This window comes from Brassica rapa, chromosome A04, assembly GCF_000309985.2.
Source record: "Brassica rapa cultivar Chiifu-401-42 chromosome A04, CAAS_Brap_v3.01, whole genome shotgun sequence".
NCBI classification, from domain to species: domain Eukaryota; kingdom Viridiplantae; phylum Streptophyta; class Magnoliopsida; order Brassicales; family Brassicaceae; genus Brassica; species Brassica rapa.
The window spans coordinates 16,199,973-16,216,402 of record NC_024798.2 but is presented as its reverse complement, the minus strand read 5'-3'; the positions used below and the strand labels follow the sequence as shown (position 1 = coordinate 16,216,402).

The 16,430-nt window shown below is 42.7% G+C and overlaps 2 protein-coding genes and 1 non-coding gene across 4 annotated transcripts; 2 read left to right on the top strand and 1 right to left on the bottom strand.

Annotated features, from left to right (window-relative positions):
- The first annotated feature begins 222 nt into the window (after nucleotides 1-222).
- LOC103865039 (B3 domain-containing transcription repressor VAL1) lies at nucleotides 223-4,126 on the top strand. Its single transcript, XM_009142817.3, has 12 exons — nucleotides 223-350; nucleotides 568-649; nucleotides 745-846; nucleotides 932-1,476; nucleotides 1,550-1,646; nucleotides 1,725-1,899; nucleotides 1,978-2,054; nucleotides 2,139-2,501; nucleotides 2,583-2,632; nucleotides 2,712-2,825; nucleotides 2,912-2,976; nucleotides 3,215-4,126. The coding sequence occupies exons 1-12, from the start codon at nucleotides 223-225 to the stop codon at nucleotides 3,766-3,768; spliced, it is 2,352 nt and encodes a 783-aa protein (XP_009141065.1). The 3' UTR covers nucleotides 3,769-4,126.
- Nucleotides 4,127-4,641: 515 nt separating this feature from the next.
- On the top strand, nucleotides 4,642-4,712 carry TRNAG-GCC. Its single transcript has one exon. It is a non-coding gene; the product is annotated as a tRNA-Gly (tRNA).
- Nucleotides 4,713-5,793: 1,081 nt separating this feature from the next.
- Nucleotides 5,794-8,315, bottom strand: LOC103865037 (thylakoidal processing peptidase 1, chloroplastic). 2 transcript variants are annotated; one of them, XM_033290691.1, is made up of 7 exons: nucleotides 8,115-8,315; nucleotides 7,423-8,053; nucleotides 6,880-6,948; nucleotides 6,735-6,803; nucleotides 6,473-6,559; nucleotides 6,323-6,390; nucleotides 5,794-6,249 (listed from the first exon to the last, which is right to left on the bottom strand). In XM_033290691.1, the coding sequence occupies exons 2-7, from the start codon at nucleotides 7,951-7,953 to the stop codon at nucleotides 6,126-6,128; spliced, it is 948 nt and encodes a 315-aa protein (XP_033146582.1). In that variant the 5' UTR covers nucleotides 7,954-8,053; nucleotides 8,115-8,315; the 3' UTR covers nucleotides 5,794-6,125. The 2 variants fall into 2 exon arrangements, with proteins under 2 accessions (XP_033146582.1, XP_033146581.1); XM_033290690.1 differs by having other exon boundaries at nucleotides 7,423-8,051; nucleotides 8,110-8,299.
- Nucleotides 8,316-16,430: the final 8,115 nt, after the last annotated feature.

The following is a 16,430-nucleotide window of genomic DNA, read 5'->3' as shown; positions in this document are numbered from 1 at the left end:
TATACTCTCCGCCGCGACTCTCATTGATTGAACCTCCTCTGATCTCTAACGCGACTTTGATTTGACCCACGTCGATGCATGCTCATGCCTAGTCCCTTCTCCAATTCACGTCGATTTCATCTCAGATTTGTCTCTCCATCTCTTCCCTTAGGGTTCTAAGATTTTCGATTGGGATTTGGAGAAAATCTGGTGGTGGGTTCGTGGAAAGGTTCAGACTTTACGATGTTCCAAGTCAAAACGGGGTCAAAGATGTGCATGAACGCATCGTGCGGCTCGACTTCTACTGTTGAATGGAAGAAAGGTTGGCCTCTTCGATCCGGTGCTCTCGCTGACCTCTGCTTTCGTTGCGGGTATGTCTTAATCTCTCTCATTAGCCTCAAAGTCTCGATCTTTTTGTTCTTGTTATGGTGTGTTTGTGTTTGACTACGTAGATGGTTTATTGATTCGTTCACCAATCCTTTGACTCTATTTTTGATCTATAAATAGCACGGAATTTAATAAATAAATTTAATTGGAGAAAAAGGGGATACGATGATGATTAATGTTTGATTTTGTTGTCTTTTATAGATCGGCTTATGAGACTTCTCTTTTCTGTGAGACATTCCATTTAGACCAATCTGGTTGGAGGGAATGCTATTTATGCAACAAGGTTTGGTTTTTTGAAAAAACTTCTCTTTCTAGTTTTTGTTTTTGTTTTTGTTTTCTCTGTAATGTTGGTTTGATTGAGATTTTCTGTAATGACAGAGACTTCATTGTGGATGCATTGCCTCTAAGCTCGTTGTGGAGTTTATGGACTTCGGTGGTGTTGGTTGTACTACCTGTACTAACTGCCATCAACCCAACTTGGTGAGCTTGACTCTGTTTTTTTTGTTTGATGTTGTTCTAGTGAGTCTGTGTTGGGCTGTCTTAACGTTTCTTTTTTACTTTGCAGAATAATAGAGGTGAGAATCCAGGTCTGTTTAGCAGATTGCCAATGAACAGGCAACATACTAATGGAGAAAGTGGAATGAATGTTGGCAAAGCTGATCTCTTTTCTCAGCCACTAGTCCAGGGAGATGATAAAAGAGAAGAGTTCATGCCTCACCGTGGGTTTAGTAATCTCATGAAACCAGATAATGCCACCACCACTGGGTATAGGCACGACGCTAACGGAACGCATGAATCGTCACCAACACCTTCACAGCCACCGTCTTTGAATATGCCTATGGCAGCACTTCCTTATAGCCTTAATTTTGCAACTGCAACAAAGAAACTCATGGATGCTGCTTCTCAATCCCACACTGTCCAATCATCTGCCTCTGGTATACTGCAAACACCTTCAAAATCAGTTCCTGGAACTCCTTCTGGTCCTGGGACTAGCAAATCTGCTCAGGCCCGCATCGGTAGGCCTCCTAATGAAGGGCGTGGGAGAAGCCATCTACTTCCTCGGTATTGGCCAAAGTATACTGATAAAGAGCTTCAGCAAATCTCCGGAAAGTATCCTTTTTTTGCTTTATAAACATTTTACTTTGGACACAGTTCTGATCTTTCCTTAACAGTTTTCTTTTAGTTTGAATTTGAACATTGTGCCTCTGTTTGAGAAAACTCTTAGTGCAAGTGATGCTGGTCGCATTGGTCGTCTAGTTCTTCCAAAAGCATGTGCAGAGGTAAGTTCTCATCTCTATTGTACTTTTTACCCCCTTGTTCTTGAGATCTCTTTAGTGAGCTAAGACTCTTTTGTGTAGGCATACTTTCCTCCCATTAGCCAATCAGAAGGCATTCCATTGAAGATCCAAGACGTGAGGGGTAAGGAGTGGACGTTCCAGTTCAGATTCTGGCCTAATAACAACAGTAGAATGTATGTCTTAGAAGGTGTCACTCCCTGCATACAGTCCATGATGCTACAGGCTGGTGATACAGGTACCTTTTTTGTTTTTGTTTTTTTTTTTCTTAACACAGATTCTCTGAGTATATTGATGTTTTGTTTTTTTGTAACAGTAACTTTCAGTAGGGTTGATCCTGGTGGCAAACTAATCATGGGCTTCAGGAAGGCAGCTCATACTGGAGTCATACAGGTTCTTGTCTCTTATGAACTGTTTTTTTTTTCTTTTTTTTTCTGCTTAGCTCCATTCTTTTTCTGATCCAATCTTTATTAACAGGGGTGTGGTCTTACCAACGGTACTTCAAACGAGGACACATCATCGTCTGGTGTTACAGAGACTCCAACCTCCGTAAACGCTTCCTCATGTCCCGCACAAACCCCTGAAGAACTGAAAGGTTTGCCTGAGCATTTAAACTCAAATCATGGTGGTAGTAGCTTGAAGAAGAGTGAGGTGAATGGAGTTAAAGACAAGAAGAGGACTCGAACTGTGGGAGCAAAACATAAGAGAATGCTTTGGCGTAGTGAAGAAGCTATGGAGGTGAGAATCACATGGGAAGAAACTCAGGAGTTGATTCGTCCTTCTCCTAGTGAAAAGCCTACCGTTGTAGTCATTGAGGAGCATGAGTTTGAAGAGTTTAACGTAAGTGGTGGAACTTCTTGATTCTTTTATACGAACAATTGAGTGTCATGTAGTTAAGTTTGTTGTTTATCGTATGAACAGGAACCTCCTGTGTTTGGAAAGAGGACGATAGTTACTTCAAGACCGTCAGGGTAAGTTAAACAGCAACATGTCTTCTCACTCTTAGTTTACTTTCAAGAAATTTACTCATGAATATATTTGTGATCTTAGTGAACAAGAACGATGGGGATCTTGTGACGACTGCTCTAAATGGAGAAGGTTACCTGTAGACGCTCTTCTCCCTGCAAAGTGGACATGCTCAGACAATGTTTGGGACGAGAGCAGGTAAGACTGTTCAAAAGATTTTTTTATCCTTGTGGTAACTTGAATCGAAGATATGTTTGCTGTAATTTGATAAAACCATTTGATAGGTGTTCGTGTTCTGCACCTGAGGAGAGTCTTAAGGAGCTTGAGAATGTTCTTAGAATGAGCAAAGGTATGGATTCTGTTATACTAATTGATATTTTTTAGGTATATAATCTCTATTTTAAAAATTCGGGTACCCATTCAGTTCTGGTTCGGTTGTAGAAATATAAGAACCATCCGGCTATTTATGAAATTCGGTTTGGTTTTCGTTATTTCGATTCGGTTCCGGATAAATGTGCCCATACCTATACTCAGTTTTTTTGAGATTTCAAGTCTCAGGACACTAACTGTCTTGTGTTTCTATATAGAGTACAAGAAGAGAAGAAGTGGGGTGAGCCAGACAGTAAGAACTGAGGAAGAACTGACGGGTCTGGATGCACTAGCGAGTGCAGCAGCCTTGGGAGACACTTTAGGGGAAGAAGAGGAGCCTGCGACAACGACCAGACATCCAAGGCACCGGGTTGGATGCTCATGCATTGTGTGTATTCAGCCGCCGAGTGGAAAAGGCAGGCACAACTCGAGCTGCTTGTGCACGGTGTGCAGCACAGTGAAGAGGAGGTTCAAGACGCTGATGATGAGGAGGAAGAAGAAGCAGTTAGAGCGGGAGGAAATAGAAGCAGCAGTAGCAGCGGCGGCGGATCAGGAGAACAAGGAGGATGGGAAAACAGGGAGGATAGATCTGAACAGTGATCCTTGTAATAGAGGAGATGTTGAAGCTGTGGGTGTGGAGGAGAAAGACGAGAGTGAAAAAGGAGAAGCAGGGGGGTGTTTGGGGGTGGCACAAGCGGATGATGTTGTAGGAGTAACGGAGTTAGAAGGAGAGGGTGAGAAAATCGGTGAAGAGTCGAAAGGTTCAAGCTGATATAGAAGAAGACAAAGAAGCTAAACTCATAGCTATTTTATATAAATATATATGTACTTTAAGAAACCAAGAGAAGAAGAGTGAGAGGTACAGTTTTGTGTTTGGTTTTTTCATAGTTTTAAGCAAACATAAGCTTGTGGTTCAGAAGAACAACAATGACCATCTTCTGCTTTTGCATTTTTTACCTTTTTAATGGTCTGTGGTGAGTTTTGGGTTTAGGGTTTTAGTGTTGTCTCCGTTAATATTGCAGAACGCAGAAATGGTGCTTCCGTGTTTGGTGATGATACAGTTGAATTATTTTAGTTTGTGTTGTAGTTTTAAACCTCATTATGTTAAGATCCTTCTTTTTTTTTATGAAGATCAGAATCCATGAATGTTCAGCAAAAATAGCTTCATCAACTTAGTTGGGAACAGCCCACGCTTTGAGTTTTGGCCGTTGTGTCGTCTGTAACAAGACCTGTACCCTTGGCTTCACATTTGGTAAGTAAGATCCAAATGTGGCTTTGAGTGACACTTCTCGTTAATGAGTGAGGAAACCTTTTTGATGGACCTTTTACATTACTTCTTCATTTCCATGGGAGACTCCAGTAATCACTCATGACAACACTTCTGCATTTGATCTCTATGATTTATTTGTACTTACAGCAACCACTCTGACAAGCTTAGCATCATCTTCTGGTCACGTTTTTGTATTCAAACGTTCTGGGAAATTTATATTCAAATGCCTTTTTCTATGGCCAACATTAAGAAACCAAAAATATGTGAATTTTTTAGACTCGTTTGTTGTATGGTTTCTACTATCTACTGTCTTACTTGTTGAAATTTGGTTGTTTATAGATAAAATAATATATGTTTAATTATTTGTTCATCAAAGCACCAGTGGTCTAGTGGTAGAATAGTATCCTGCCACGGTACAGACCCGGGTTCGATTCCCGGCTGGTGCATTAGTTGTTGAAGAGCTGTGATGATTATTGGCTTTAGCGATGGTTCGCATTCTTCTGATAACTCGGATGTCATCGCCATGTTGCTGAGCTCTTTTTTTTTTTTTTTTTAAAAGCTTTTTGTGATTATATATAAGTTCGAAAGAAATTTTCATCAGAGGCCCGTGTTTTGAAAGTTGATTACACTATAGGCCACATTCTTAGTTTATTTTACGTTCAGAGGCACATTCAACATGTATGACACTTTTCTTTGTCGTGTAGTACGTAGATGGACAACAATATCCTTGTTAAAAGCTTTGTCAGTTTGTGATTCCAAACCGGTTTGGTTTGGTCCTTATTTTCTAAAATACATTAATGTGTTATATTTATTAATAGAAATGCTTTATTATTCACCGTTAGATAGTATATGGATACTTACAATCTGAAGGCCAAAATTAAAATTGAATATGGGGGAACTGAGCATACGACATCAGTTTAAGGGTTCTTAGACATTACTGTTTAAGGGATTGGTTTGAAGAGAAGAAAAATGGATCTTTTGTTCTTTTATGCGAGATTAAGATATGACAATGACGATGTGATTCAGAAGGTTGAGAACAGAGGTGTGTTACGGAGGTAAAATCAAAAGGGAAAAAAGTGTGAAAAAAATTAGTGAAAGAAAATTTAGGATTTTGAGTATTAGTGGGAGAGATCTAGGAATTTTGAAAATCACCGTGAGAATTATTTAGAGAGAAGCTGCTACTATCGTAAATAATTAAGATTGAGAAACTGTTTTAAAATGAGTTTGGTTCAAAAAGTAAATTGAAAAAGGTGTTTGACCGGTTTGATGGATTGGTTTAGTTTCTGGGTTTTCTATTAGAAAAGGACATAAATGACATTCACTATAAAAAAGATTGTCACATGTTGAAAGTGTCTTTGGATACAATTCTAAAGTGATAAAGTGTCTCTGTAAAAAATTCGTGTTTTGGACAAGTGTTTCGCCTTGTAACCTCTAGAGAGATGAAGAAGCGCTTGGGAGTTGGGAGAGGACATTTCTAATCACATTAAATTAAAGCCATATTGGGTTTTATTCCTTAACACACAGAAATACAACAACAACAACAAAACCTTACTTTTGACAACAACACAGGTCTACAGGATTGTTATACATACAACAACAAAACCTTGCTTGTGACAATAAATTGCCTCAACTTTAAAACACACAACAATTATTAGGAAAAATTCATTCTACAGTTTGCATCTCCCATTCCTTTTTCTACACAAATCCTCTAGCTTCCAAGGCGGGAACCAGATGATACGATCCATACCGAACATTATGTAGCCGTAGGTATCATAATGTTTTTGAGTTTTCAATTCCTGACCAGACTGGTTTGCACAATCATGTGCTTAATCTTAAGACATCATCCAGCTTTTATTTTGTCATGAAACAGCAACAGATCCCTTTGCCACAGCCTGGTCGTGGTATATGGTGTCTGATACTTTGCTCGGTGGCCAGTACCTGAACACAGATCTTCCAACAATGTTCTCTATCGGGAGTGGACCCCTGCCATTTACAATCGGTAAACATTAAACCATGTATCATCACGATTAAAGACTGATTCCAAACTGAGAGTTACCAGTTATGAGAATCAAAGCTTTTGTTGCGGTTGTCTCCTAGGACAAAGACATAGCCTTTGGGGACAAACTGCAAATAACAAGTAAACCTTATTAACATATCTGATACTTAAACAAGGATGAAGAAAAAGTGGTAAGTAAGATTAGCTCACCATTGTTTCCATTTCATAGGACATTGGCTCCAGGACAAAATCTTCTTCCTGGACATTGTCATTCACAAGGAGCTTCCCACCACGAACCTGCATAATAAATCATCCATAGGTTAGAAAACAACAATTTGACAAAATGATGAAAAGAACAAAAGGTTGATTCCATTTCTGAGAAAAAATTATCCGATAAAAAGCCTCTACAAGAGTAATACCGACCGGTGTGAACAAGGATCAATCAACAAGTGGATTGGATTAAAGGGCTTACTTCAACCCAGTCACCTTCACTTGCCACTATCCTCTTAATGTAAACATCATTGGGATTGCAACCATCTTCCTGCAAAATTCAAAAGGGCATCATCAATACTTACTCACAATAGAAGTAAAGCAAGAGTCTCAATCTTTTGACTTACCACCAAGATCGGAGGAGTCTTGAAGATAACTATATCCGAAACCTCCGGCTTCCTGAAAATGTACGAGACCTGACCAAAACCAATCCAAACACAAAAAAGAGACAAGCTTGAGAGTCTCATTCAACACAATGCCATCAAGCTTAGCTAAAGGGCTGTTCGTTTGGTTGCCGCAGATACCGGCGGCAGCGGCAGCGTCAACATTCTGCGTCATTCGTTTCGTTGACGCAGGAAGAATGTGGTTGACGCTGATAAAACCTGCGGTCGCGACATAAAACTTGCGGCCAATAACGTAATTTACTATTTTACCCTTAACCTAATTCATTATTTACAAAAATCTGCTTCCTGCGGCAGCCTCGATCTCAACTTCCTGAGTCTTCTAAACGAACAATAATTTGCGGCAGCGTCGGCGTCGGCGTCTGCGAAACGAACAACAACGGTCCTCATTGACGCTGTGGCCGACGCAGATGCTGCCGCTGACACCGAAACCTGCGGCAACCAAACGAACAGAACTATTGTACTCATTCACTAACTAACTATCGGTACCTTCTCGGCCATAACACGGTCACCGACGTCAAGAGTAGGGTACATAGACGCGGAAGGTATAGACTTGGGCTCAGCAAGAGCAGACCTGAAAAGGAGAGACACCGTAACCGCCGTGAAAGCAGCCTTAGCATCCTCCGAGCACATACTCAAAAGCCTATTAACCCATCCGCTTCTTCCACCACTAGACTCCTCCTTCCCATCATCATCCTCATCAAACGCCGTTCCTCCCCTGTCCACGTCATCAATCTCCATCCGATTCATCCATTTAAACGGAATCAGAGAGGAAGACTTCAAGAGGAGCGTTGACTCAGGACCCGAGGACGTTGACTTGAGAACCGAGATAAGGCCCATCACGAGCGGGCTCTGCCTCCCTTCCCTGGCGATGCTGGTGCACATCGACCCGGGTCGGGTCTTGTCGAAGAATCTGGGGCGGGGGAACCCGCCGGAGCCGAGACGGATGGCTCCGGCGGAGGAGGAGGAGAGGTTGCGAGCGACATAGGAGGAGTAGGTGAAGGTGATTCGAATCGCCATGAGTACGAGTTTGAAGAAGAGCTTGTAGAGGTGAGGGTAAATCGAGGCGTCGAAGAGATGCCAAGATTGAGAGAAGCTCAGCACGAGGAGGAGGAGAAAGCCATTTCTAATCAATCCAGTTGCTGATTTGAAACGGGATCGGTTTATTGGAAGGTCGGACTAGATGATCGGAAGGTTAGTTTGCGCCGGAGGGATCGGAGGAAGAAGATCTGGGAATCCCTGAAGGGCAGATCTTGAGGTGGTTGTGATCAGAGAAGTTTCTTTGTTGCTTCTGAGAAAGAGAGGAAGATGAAATGGAAACTAATATCTGAAAAAAAACTATTTATATTTTAATTCTAATATTCAAGTGGAAAAGTCAAACTGTTAGAAAAGAGAAGTTGTTGAGTCAACTTCGGCTGCGGGGCTTTGTGAGCCACACGATGTCGTCGTTAGTGATGATGTGCTGTCGTTTGTATTAAAAATCTGTTACTGTTATAGTTTGTATAAGAAATCAGTTAGCTATAATACATTTTAGACTGAATAATAAGTTAGGTAGTTAATAAAATAAATCTTTGTTTTACGTGTTAGGTAGTGTAATATGTTTTTTATATTTTAATAAAATCATAAATATTTTTTTATTCTATAAAACTAATATTAATAGTTAATTTAGATTTTTTTTTTATAAAAATTTAATATAAGTTACAAAGAATTTTTTTTTTGAAACACAAACTTTCATTCATAAATTAAACCTCAGAGTCAATTTGAGGGGTTACAAGGCAGGCATTATACAAAGCCTGTTTTGCTAAAGCATCAGCCACATTGTTTTGTGCTCTAGGCAACCATTCAAAAGAGATAGAGTCAAAAGACGAAGCTAAAACCAGGGTATCTGAGACTATTCTATAAATCTCAGGATTCGGATCCTTTGTTGTTAGGGCTTTAACCAGTTGTTGAGAGTCAGTCTGACATCGGAGCCGCAGGATTCCCAGCGCTCTGCAGTGAGCCAAAGCTTCCCGTACAGCGAGAGCTTCTGCTACTAAAGGTGAGCTTACAAAATAGCAGTGAGACAGGTGAGTAGTGCTCTGATCTTTCTCTATGATCGTCCAACCGAAGCCTGCACATTGGAGATCAGCTCGCCAGGCTGCGTCCGTTTGTAGTCTGCTAGAGTCCATCTCCCTCGGGGGTCCTAATACCCGTGTGTCCTTTGTGTTGGGGGGTTCGGTGCGTTGCTCTTTTAGCCATTCCTGAGCAGCTGCAGTGGCTCGAGAAACAATTTCTTCCGGGGTAGAAATCTTGTTATTGAACAGTCTGTTGTTTCTTGCGAGCCATAGAGACCATAGAATACATGGAGCTAGAGGCCCTGTTGAGATTCCGGTTGGTGGGAGGCATACAAGCTTGGAGAGTCCTTGCCAGGCAGTATTCAAATCTAGCAATCGTCTAGAGTCAATACAAGAAGAGAAAGGGGCTAGCTTCCACACCTTGTATGCGATATCGCAATGAAGAAAAAGATGATTGATAGATTCCACATTATTGCAGGTCTTGCAACTTGTTCCTGTGCTGATGTTGCGTGTAACAAGCCTATCACCAATCGCCAAAGCTCCCTGGAAAATCTTCCATAAGAATAGCTTGATTTTTGGGGCAACTTCAAGTTGCCAAACTCCCTTATTCCAGTCTATAGCTCTGTTGGGTGGAGGTGAGGTCGGACTGGACTCCATTGCCTTCAAATACCCAGATTTCGTCGTGTATTCGCCCGAGGTCGTTCCTAACCAGATGAGTTTATCCGGAGCTCCTGATCTGCTTGCCTTTATACTAAGTATTGTAGCTTCTTCTTGGGGCATTATCTGTTGAATCAGGTCTCTGTTCCAGTCGGAGCCATTTGGTAGCATCAGATCCTTAACCTTTAGATTAGCAAAACGTTCAGGTGTTGGTCCCATGGGTCGCCTCGGCGCTGAGAGGCTAAGCCATGGGTCTGCCCAAACGCTAATCGATTCCCCATCTCCCACAGCCCATCCAGCGTTTTGTAGAATTAGGTCTCGACCAATGAGAATGCCTTTCCAGCCGTGGGATTCCACCGACCTATGTCCTGCCTCAAGAAAGGTTCCATCCCCACCATATTTGCCCATTAACACCCGGCTAAGCAGCCCTGAGGGATTATGAATAAGCCGCCAACTAAGCTTTGCGAGGAAGGCATCATTGAAGCTTTCAAAATCTCTGAAACCCAAACCTCCATCCCCTTTTGTATTTGTCATTTTGTCCCATGAGACCCATGCAATTTTGCGGTTTCCGCTTCTGTCGTCCCACCAAAAACGAGTAACTGCGGACTGAATCCGTTTACATAGGGAACGTGGTAGCTTGAAACAGGACATCGCGTGGGAAGGGATGGGCGAGAGTACGCTCTTGAGCATTATCATTTTCCCAGCTGTGGAGAGGAATTTGTTAGACCAGCCACTCGCCTTAATCTTTATCCGGTCCACAATAGACGTAAACAAATCTCTTTTCCGTCGCCCGAAATGCTCCGGCAATCCTAGATATTTGCCAATGCCGCCTTCTTTGGAGATGTTCAGGCAATCCTTGATGCAAGCTTTGAGCGTGCCCGGAGCCTTGCGGGAGAAAGTGACCGTCGACTTGGATGGGTTAATGCACTGACCCGAAGCCACTTCATACTGTCGGAGAATTTCCTTGAGTGCGGCTGCACTAGCTTTGTTTGCTCTAGTAAAAAACATAGTGTCGTCCGCAAATAGCAGATGGTTGACATGTGGGGATCCTCTTGCCACTTGAATGCCGGCTAGAAGGCCTGTTTCTTGTGCTCTGTTACACAAACCCGAGAGCACTTCACTACACAAGATGAATATGTAGGGTGAGAGAGGGTCTCCTTGACGGATGCCTCGGCTCGGTTTCACTCTTCCTCTAGGCGAACCGTTGATGAGAAAAGAGTAGGTAACAGTAGAAACACATTCCATGATCCAGTTGATCCATCGAGAGTGGAATCCCAGCCTCTCGAGGACAAGTCGGATGAACTCCCATTCGAGTCTATCATAAGCCTTGCTCATATCGGTTTTAACCGCCATAGAGCATCGTTTCTCAGCTCTAGAAGTTTGTAGGAAATGGAGAACCTCATGTGTAATCAGGACATTGTTGGATATCGCTCTCCCGGGTACAAAAGCGGATTGGTTCTCCGATATCAGCGACGAGAGGAGCGGTTGGAGGCGCTTGGTAAGAATCTTCGAGATGATCTTGTAGTAGACGTTGCATAGCGCAATTGGTCTATAATCCGCTACCGCTTTTGGACTCAGAATCTTTGGTATCAGCCGGATAAACGTCTCATTGATTCGCTCTGGCAATTTTCCGGTCTCAAAAAAACTTTGGATCTCCTCAACAATGTCAGCGCCAATAATTTCCCAGTGGGTGTGGAAGAATCCAGCCGAGAAGCCATCTGGTCCTGGCGCCTTGTCTGCATGGATGGAAAAGACCGCATTCCTTATCTCCGCCGGGTCTGGGACTCCGATGAGTTTTTCGTTGTCCTCTGCTGTGATAACCGGTTGAAGAGCTAACTCCACAATATCTTTCCTTTCTCCCGTTAAGCTAGTGAACAGTGTCTGAAAGTAACTCACTATCACCTGCGCTATTTCTCCTTCCTGGTACACTGGGTTCCCTTCTTCATTCTCGATGAGAGATAGCGCATTGATTCTCTTCCGGTTCTTAGTAGCTGCATGGAAGAACCCTGAATTCCTATCCCCCAATCGCAGCCAGAGGAGTCTACTTCTTTGTCTCCAAAAAGCTTCTTCGTCGTTGTACGCCTTCCTTAGCTCGTCTGTGATTTTGTTGATCAGTGGGATGTCATTTGCTGGGTTAGTCAGGGCCTCTTCAAGTTCTCCTCGTTTCTTTTCAATAAGTAGTCGGCTGTTTGATTGTTTGTCTTTGTTCCACTGAGAGATGACTCCTCTGATCCGCTTAATCTTTTCTAACACATTGCAATCAGTGGCTTCTCTCCAAGTTGATCGAATCAAAGCAGAGACTTCTGGATTATCTTTCAACCTTCTGTCATAGCGGAAAAGACTTCTTCTCTTTTTCTTCTCGGGTGCAAAGACAGTTATCAGTGGTTTATGATCAGAACCTTCATAAGCAAGGTATCGACAGGTAGCCGTTGGGAACCTCTCTGCCCAGCTGGTGTTAGCTGCTGCCCGGTCCAGTCTACAGCGGACGAGGTGCTCTCCGCGTTGTCCTCGCCAAGACAGGGAGTCCCCGGTGTGTGGAATGTCGAACAAATCTCCCTCAGCAAAGAAGGTTCTCATGTCCGAGAAGGATCCTTCCGGGCGTTCAATGCCTCCAAGTTTGTCCTCGCTGCTTAGTAAATCATTGAAATCCCCAGTAATATACCAGGGTGAATCCCGAGCTTCAGATAGCCTAATGAGGTGATTCCAAAGGTTTTTTCGTTTACTCTTGTCACAATCTCCATAAATAAAGGAGGCGTAAAAACGTTGTCCTTCCAAATCGATGCAAGTGTCAAACAAATTTGGAGTAGCGTCGAGAACCTCTAAGACAATCTCCTGTTTCCAGAAGAGAGCGAGGCCTCCCGCGCCATGGCCCGAAGGCGGTACTAAATCAAAGAAATCATAGCCTAACTGCTCGAATTTTTTCAGTACAAATTCATTGGGTTTTTTTGTCTCCGACAGGAAGATGATGTCCGGGTTAATGCTCTTTTTAAGTTCCCGGAGCCTTTGGACTGTCAAGGGGTTCCCCAACCCTTGACAGTTCCAACTCATTATCTTTAAGGAACGAGAGTTGACGGACTCTGAAAATCCGTCTTCTTGCGCTTTGTAGTCGCAGGAATCATCTTGCATAATGGTTGGTTGTCGGAGCTACTGGACTTTGTTCTCTGTCTACCGCTTGCCTGGGAATCCCCAGTTTTCTTGGTTTGTTGTTTTGGTTCTGCACTGTTCAGCCTCAAGGTCGCAGGGAGTCTGCGTCTGCAGGGGGGAGGCTTAGTGGCTTGAACTCTACGCTTTCGAAGACTATTATCGCTTGTGTTCTTTGGGCTGCTTTGAACTGTCCTCTTCCCTGGTGGTCTGCCTGGTTTGCGTTTTGTTATGACTTGTGTTGCTTGATTAATGTCTGGTGCCTGTGCAGTGACTAAAGGGCCAAGACGTTGGAGGACTGGTGTTCTTTGGGGACTGTCATTGATTGTCGCTTCTAGAGGATTAGGGGTGAGGTTTGGTGATCCCAAGCGCAATAAAGCAGGAATTCTCTCTGCATTATCAACAACGATGTCTTCAGCTAAGGTTGTCGTCTTGGTGGCGAGAGACGTCCGTGCCATTTGGACTGCAGCTTCTTCGAAATCTCCTTTTTCCTCAGCACGTCTTAATCTCTCTCTGCGTGCCGCACTCTCTGAGGGATCTGCACACAAAGTATACTGATTCATGACATCGCGGATTTCTCCCATTGCTTCAGCGATGGCTTCGCGGGGTGGTTCAGGGTAATCCTTCCGAAGGGGAGTCCCCCTTGCAGAATGTGGATGTCCCGCCTTTGAAGCGCTTGATTCTTCTCTTTGTCCCGTTTTCTCCAGGTTATCCTCGTGGGAGAGGTATCTTGATGGTGGAGGTGGCATTCTGAGCTGATCTTGGGAGGTTCTTTGAATTTCACGGTAGATCACGTTTCGTGATTGATGATATCGCGCAGGAGCATGAAGGTCCTCACGTTGATGAGAATATGGGTGGAATCTCTTCCTCTGTGAGCTCCTATCATCTGTGTTCTTCCCATAGCCTCCTTTAAAACCTCTAGGTCCCTGTCTGTGAGAGTCATGGCTTCGATTTCGGTCCATATAGTCTCCGGTTCGAGCATTACGTTGGTTCCCGATTTCTTCACTTTTTTCAGTGCCTGAGTGTGAGGTAGAGCGTCTCTGTTGTTGTATCGGAAGATTTCGACCGGGAGAGCTAGCACTCTGAGACTTGTCTGTCCTGTTTGTATTGGTTAAGGCTAACGCTTCTCTCTTTTCAGCCTTTGCTTTCAAGCAGTCTCTGCTTTCATGGTCTAAGCGGTGACAGTAAGTGCAGTGTTTGTCGAGTTTCTCGTATACAAGCGTGGCAGAAACCTCTTCTCCGTTGTCCAACTCGAGGATCGAGCTTTTGATTAGGGGCAGCCGGCCATTTATTTGAACTCTCATGCGCACTGTTAGGGTGGAGATTTCAGCTTCTTCATATACCCCAATATCTTGACCAATGCTGCGGATGATTTCCTCTGTCCACAAGTGAAGGGGAATCCCCTGGACCTTTATCCAGAAAGGAATGAGGTTTGGGAAATCTGGAGCAATCGAGGGCTCCCATCGTTGCACAATGAGCATCCATTTGGCATAGAGGTAAGGTCGTTTGTCAAGGACCTCAAGCAAGTCTGCTTCACAGCTGAACTGGAATTGAAACATCCCTTGGCCGAGATCAGAGCCTATAGGGCGAGAGCCGGAGCTCCATCTTTCTGTAAGGACCGGCAGTAGAGCCCATACCTTTTGAGCTGTCGGGTTTGTCACCTTTCCAATCAAGGTGAGAGAGTGCTTTTGGATAAGATAGGAGTTATCTGGGACTTGCACTTGCACTCGTGCTTTTCTCGGAGCTTGGTAAGGTTCAGTAACTGTACCTTTACCTTTTTCCATTGCAGAAAATCTTCTGTTGGACATGGTGGCTTGGTGGTTTGTTTGAAAGTATTTCACGGGGTCAAGGAATCTTTGCTGCGTCGGTAATCACCCGCAAGAGAGCCTGATGATTTGGCGGAGCTGATTCAGCTTCTCCCAATCTTAAGCTCTTGGACCTGTTCTAGAGAATAACCTTTTACCAGTCAATCGCTAGAATCCCTGGGGGCGGAGTAGGAGGTTGTCGTGTGTTCATCGTCGGAGAGGGGGCGAGTACGGCGGTCCTCCCGACCCGGGTCGGGGGAAGAACCCGGTGGATTTTCGTTCAGTCCTCGCTATTACCCAGAAGATATTTCCCAAAAAGAGAGACAATTTGAAAAAACTCGAAAAGAAACTGTGTCTTTTACTGCAAGGGGTTAAGAAACTGCTGGGTAAAACGGGTTGCGGGGTTTGTCAGCGGTTACAAAACTTTTTCGGGTTTTGTGCCTGAGAGAGAACACGGTTTCTTTTATGGTTTCTATAAGTTACAAAGAATAAAGAATTATCTTCGGGGCAATCAACACCAATGACAAGAGAAAAATATTGCCCAACATATAAAAATGGGATTGCAATGTAAAAACCGGACCAGCTTGGAGCCATTTTTTTCCAGCGAAACGACTACCAAAAATCTGATTTGGCCTCTTCACCCTTTGACTAAAGAAACAAATATGTTTCAGTCTTCATGATCGAACTGTCGAAACTATTATTCTGGATAGAGTATACAAACGTCAAGCACCAAACCACCTGAACTGAAGAGACGGAGTCACGCCAGAGCCAAAGACTCACTAACGTGACTAACAACATGCAAGTCAACATGTCAACCACGCTGCCATCACAAAAACATAGAAGATCAAAATCCTAACTCCGCATAAAAACTAATAAAAGTTTTTGAATTATTTGTAAAGATTATAAATTATTTAATAAAATAACCTTTGTCTTTTTATATAAACACACCAATTCTTAAAAAAACACGCTTTGAGAAAGATATTTTGTTTTGTTTAGAAAAAAATAAGATATTTTGCCTCCTTATAACCAATTGATACTTTGATAATCTATGAAATTTAAACTCACACAATGACTGAATCAATTGCGACGAGTTCCATATTTTTAAATCTTATATATTATTTCAGTTCTCAATCTTACATCATATACGAGATTTTTAACACTGGTCGTTTTCATCTACAAAAATGTGAAAATGTGATAAATGATGCAGCCACATTCACTGTTTTAAGACTCGATCGTGCATAAGAAGATGATAACATTTGAATGCTTGAAAGCCCTTTGTCCAAAAAAATAAATACATTTGAATACTTGATGCTCACCAATCAAGAAAATTCACTCAGAAACCCTAACGTGTTCACATGTCTTTTGCTGAACTTTCATAAGCAAAACAGAGGTAGGAGATGGAATCTGTACAGTGGTCCTCTTTTTCTTATTCCTTCTTCTTGACAGAGAATGAACCTTAAAAGATTTAAATCACATCTCTGTTTCTTTCTTCTTTTGTTCAATCTCAGTTTATCTGTCAGTGGTCCTCTCAATTTCCAGCACTTCATATGTTTATTCCGTACTTGTTAAGTTTCAAATTATTACTGCCTCTTCACTGGCTTTTGTTGAAGCTGTTTCACCGCCATTTTCAACTTTGTAATTTCAAAATATTCAAAGGTTCATGGCGCAATCCATCTCCATATTCTAAGTAATAACACTAACAAATCTTGAAGTAATTTTCTTGACTAGTTTAACCTTGTTTATATGTCAAGTAATCACAGCAAAAACAAGAATATGCTTAGTAATCAATTCTGTTTTAAGTCTTATCAGTGCTTCCACTCACTTAGTGATCATTTTCGAA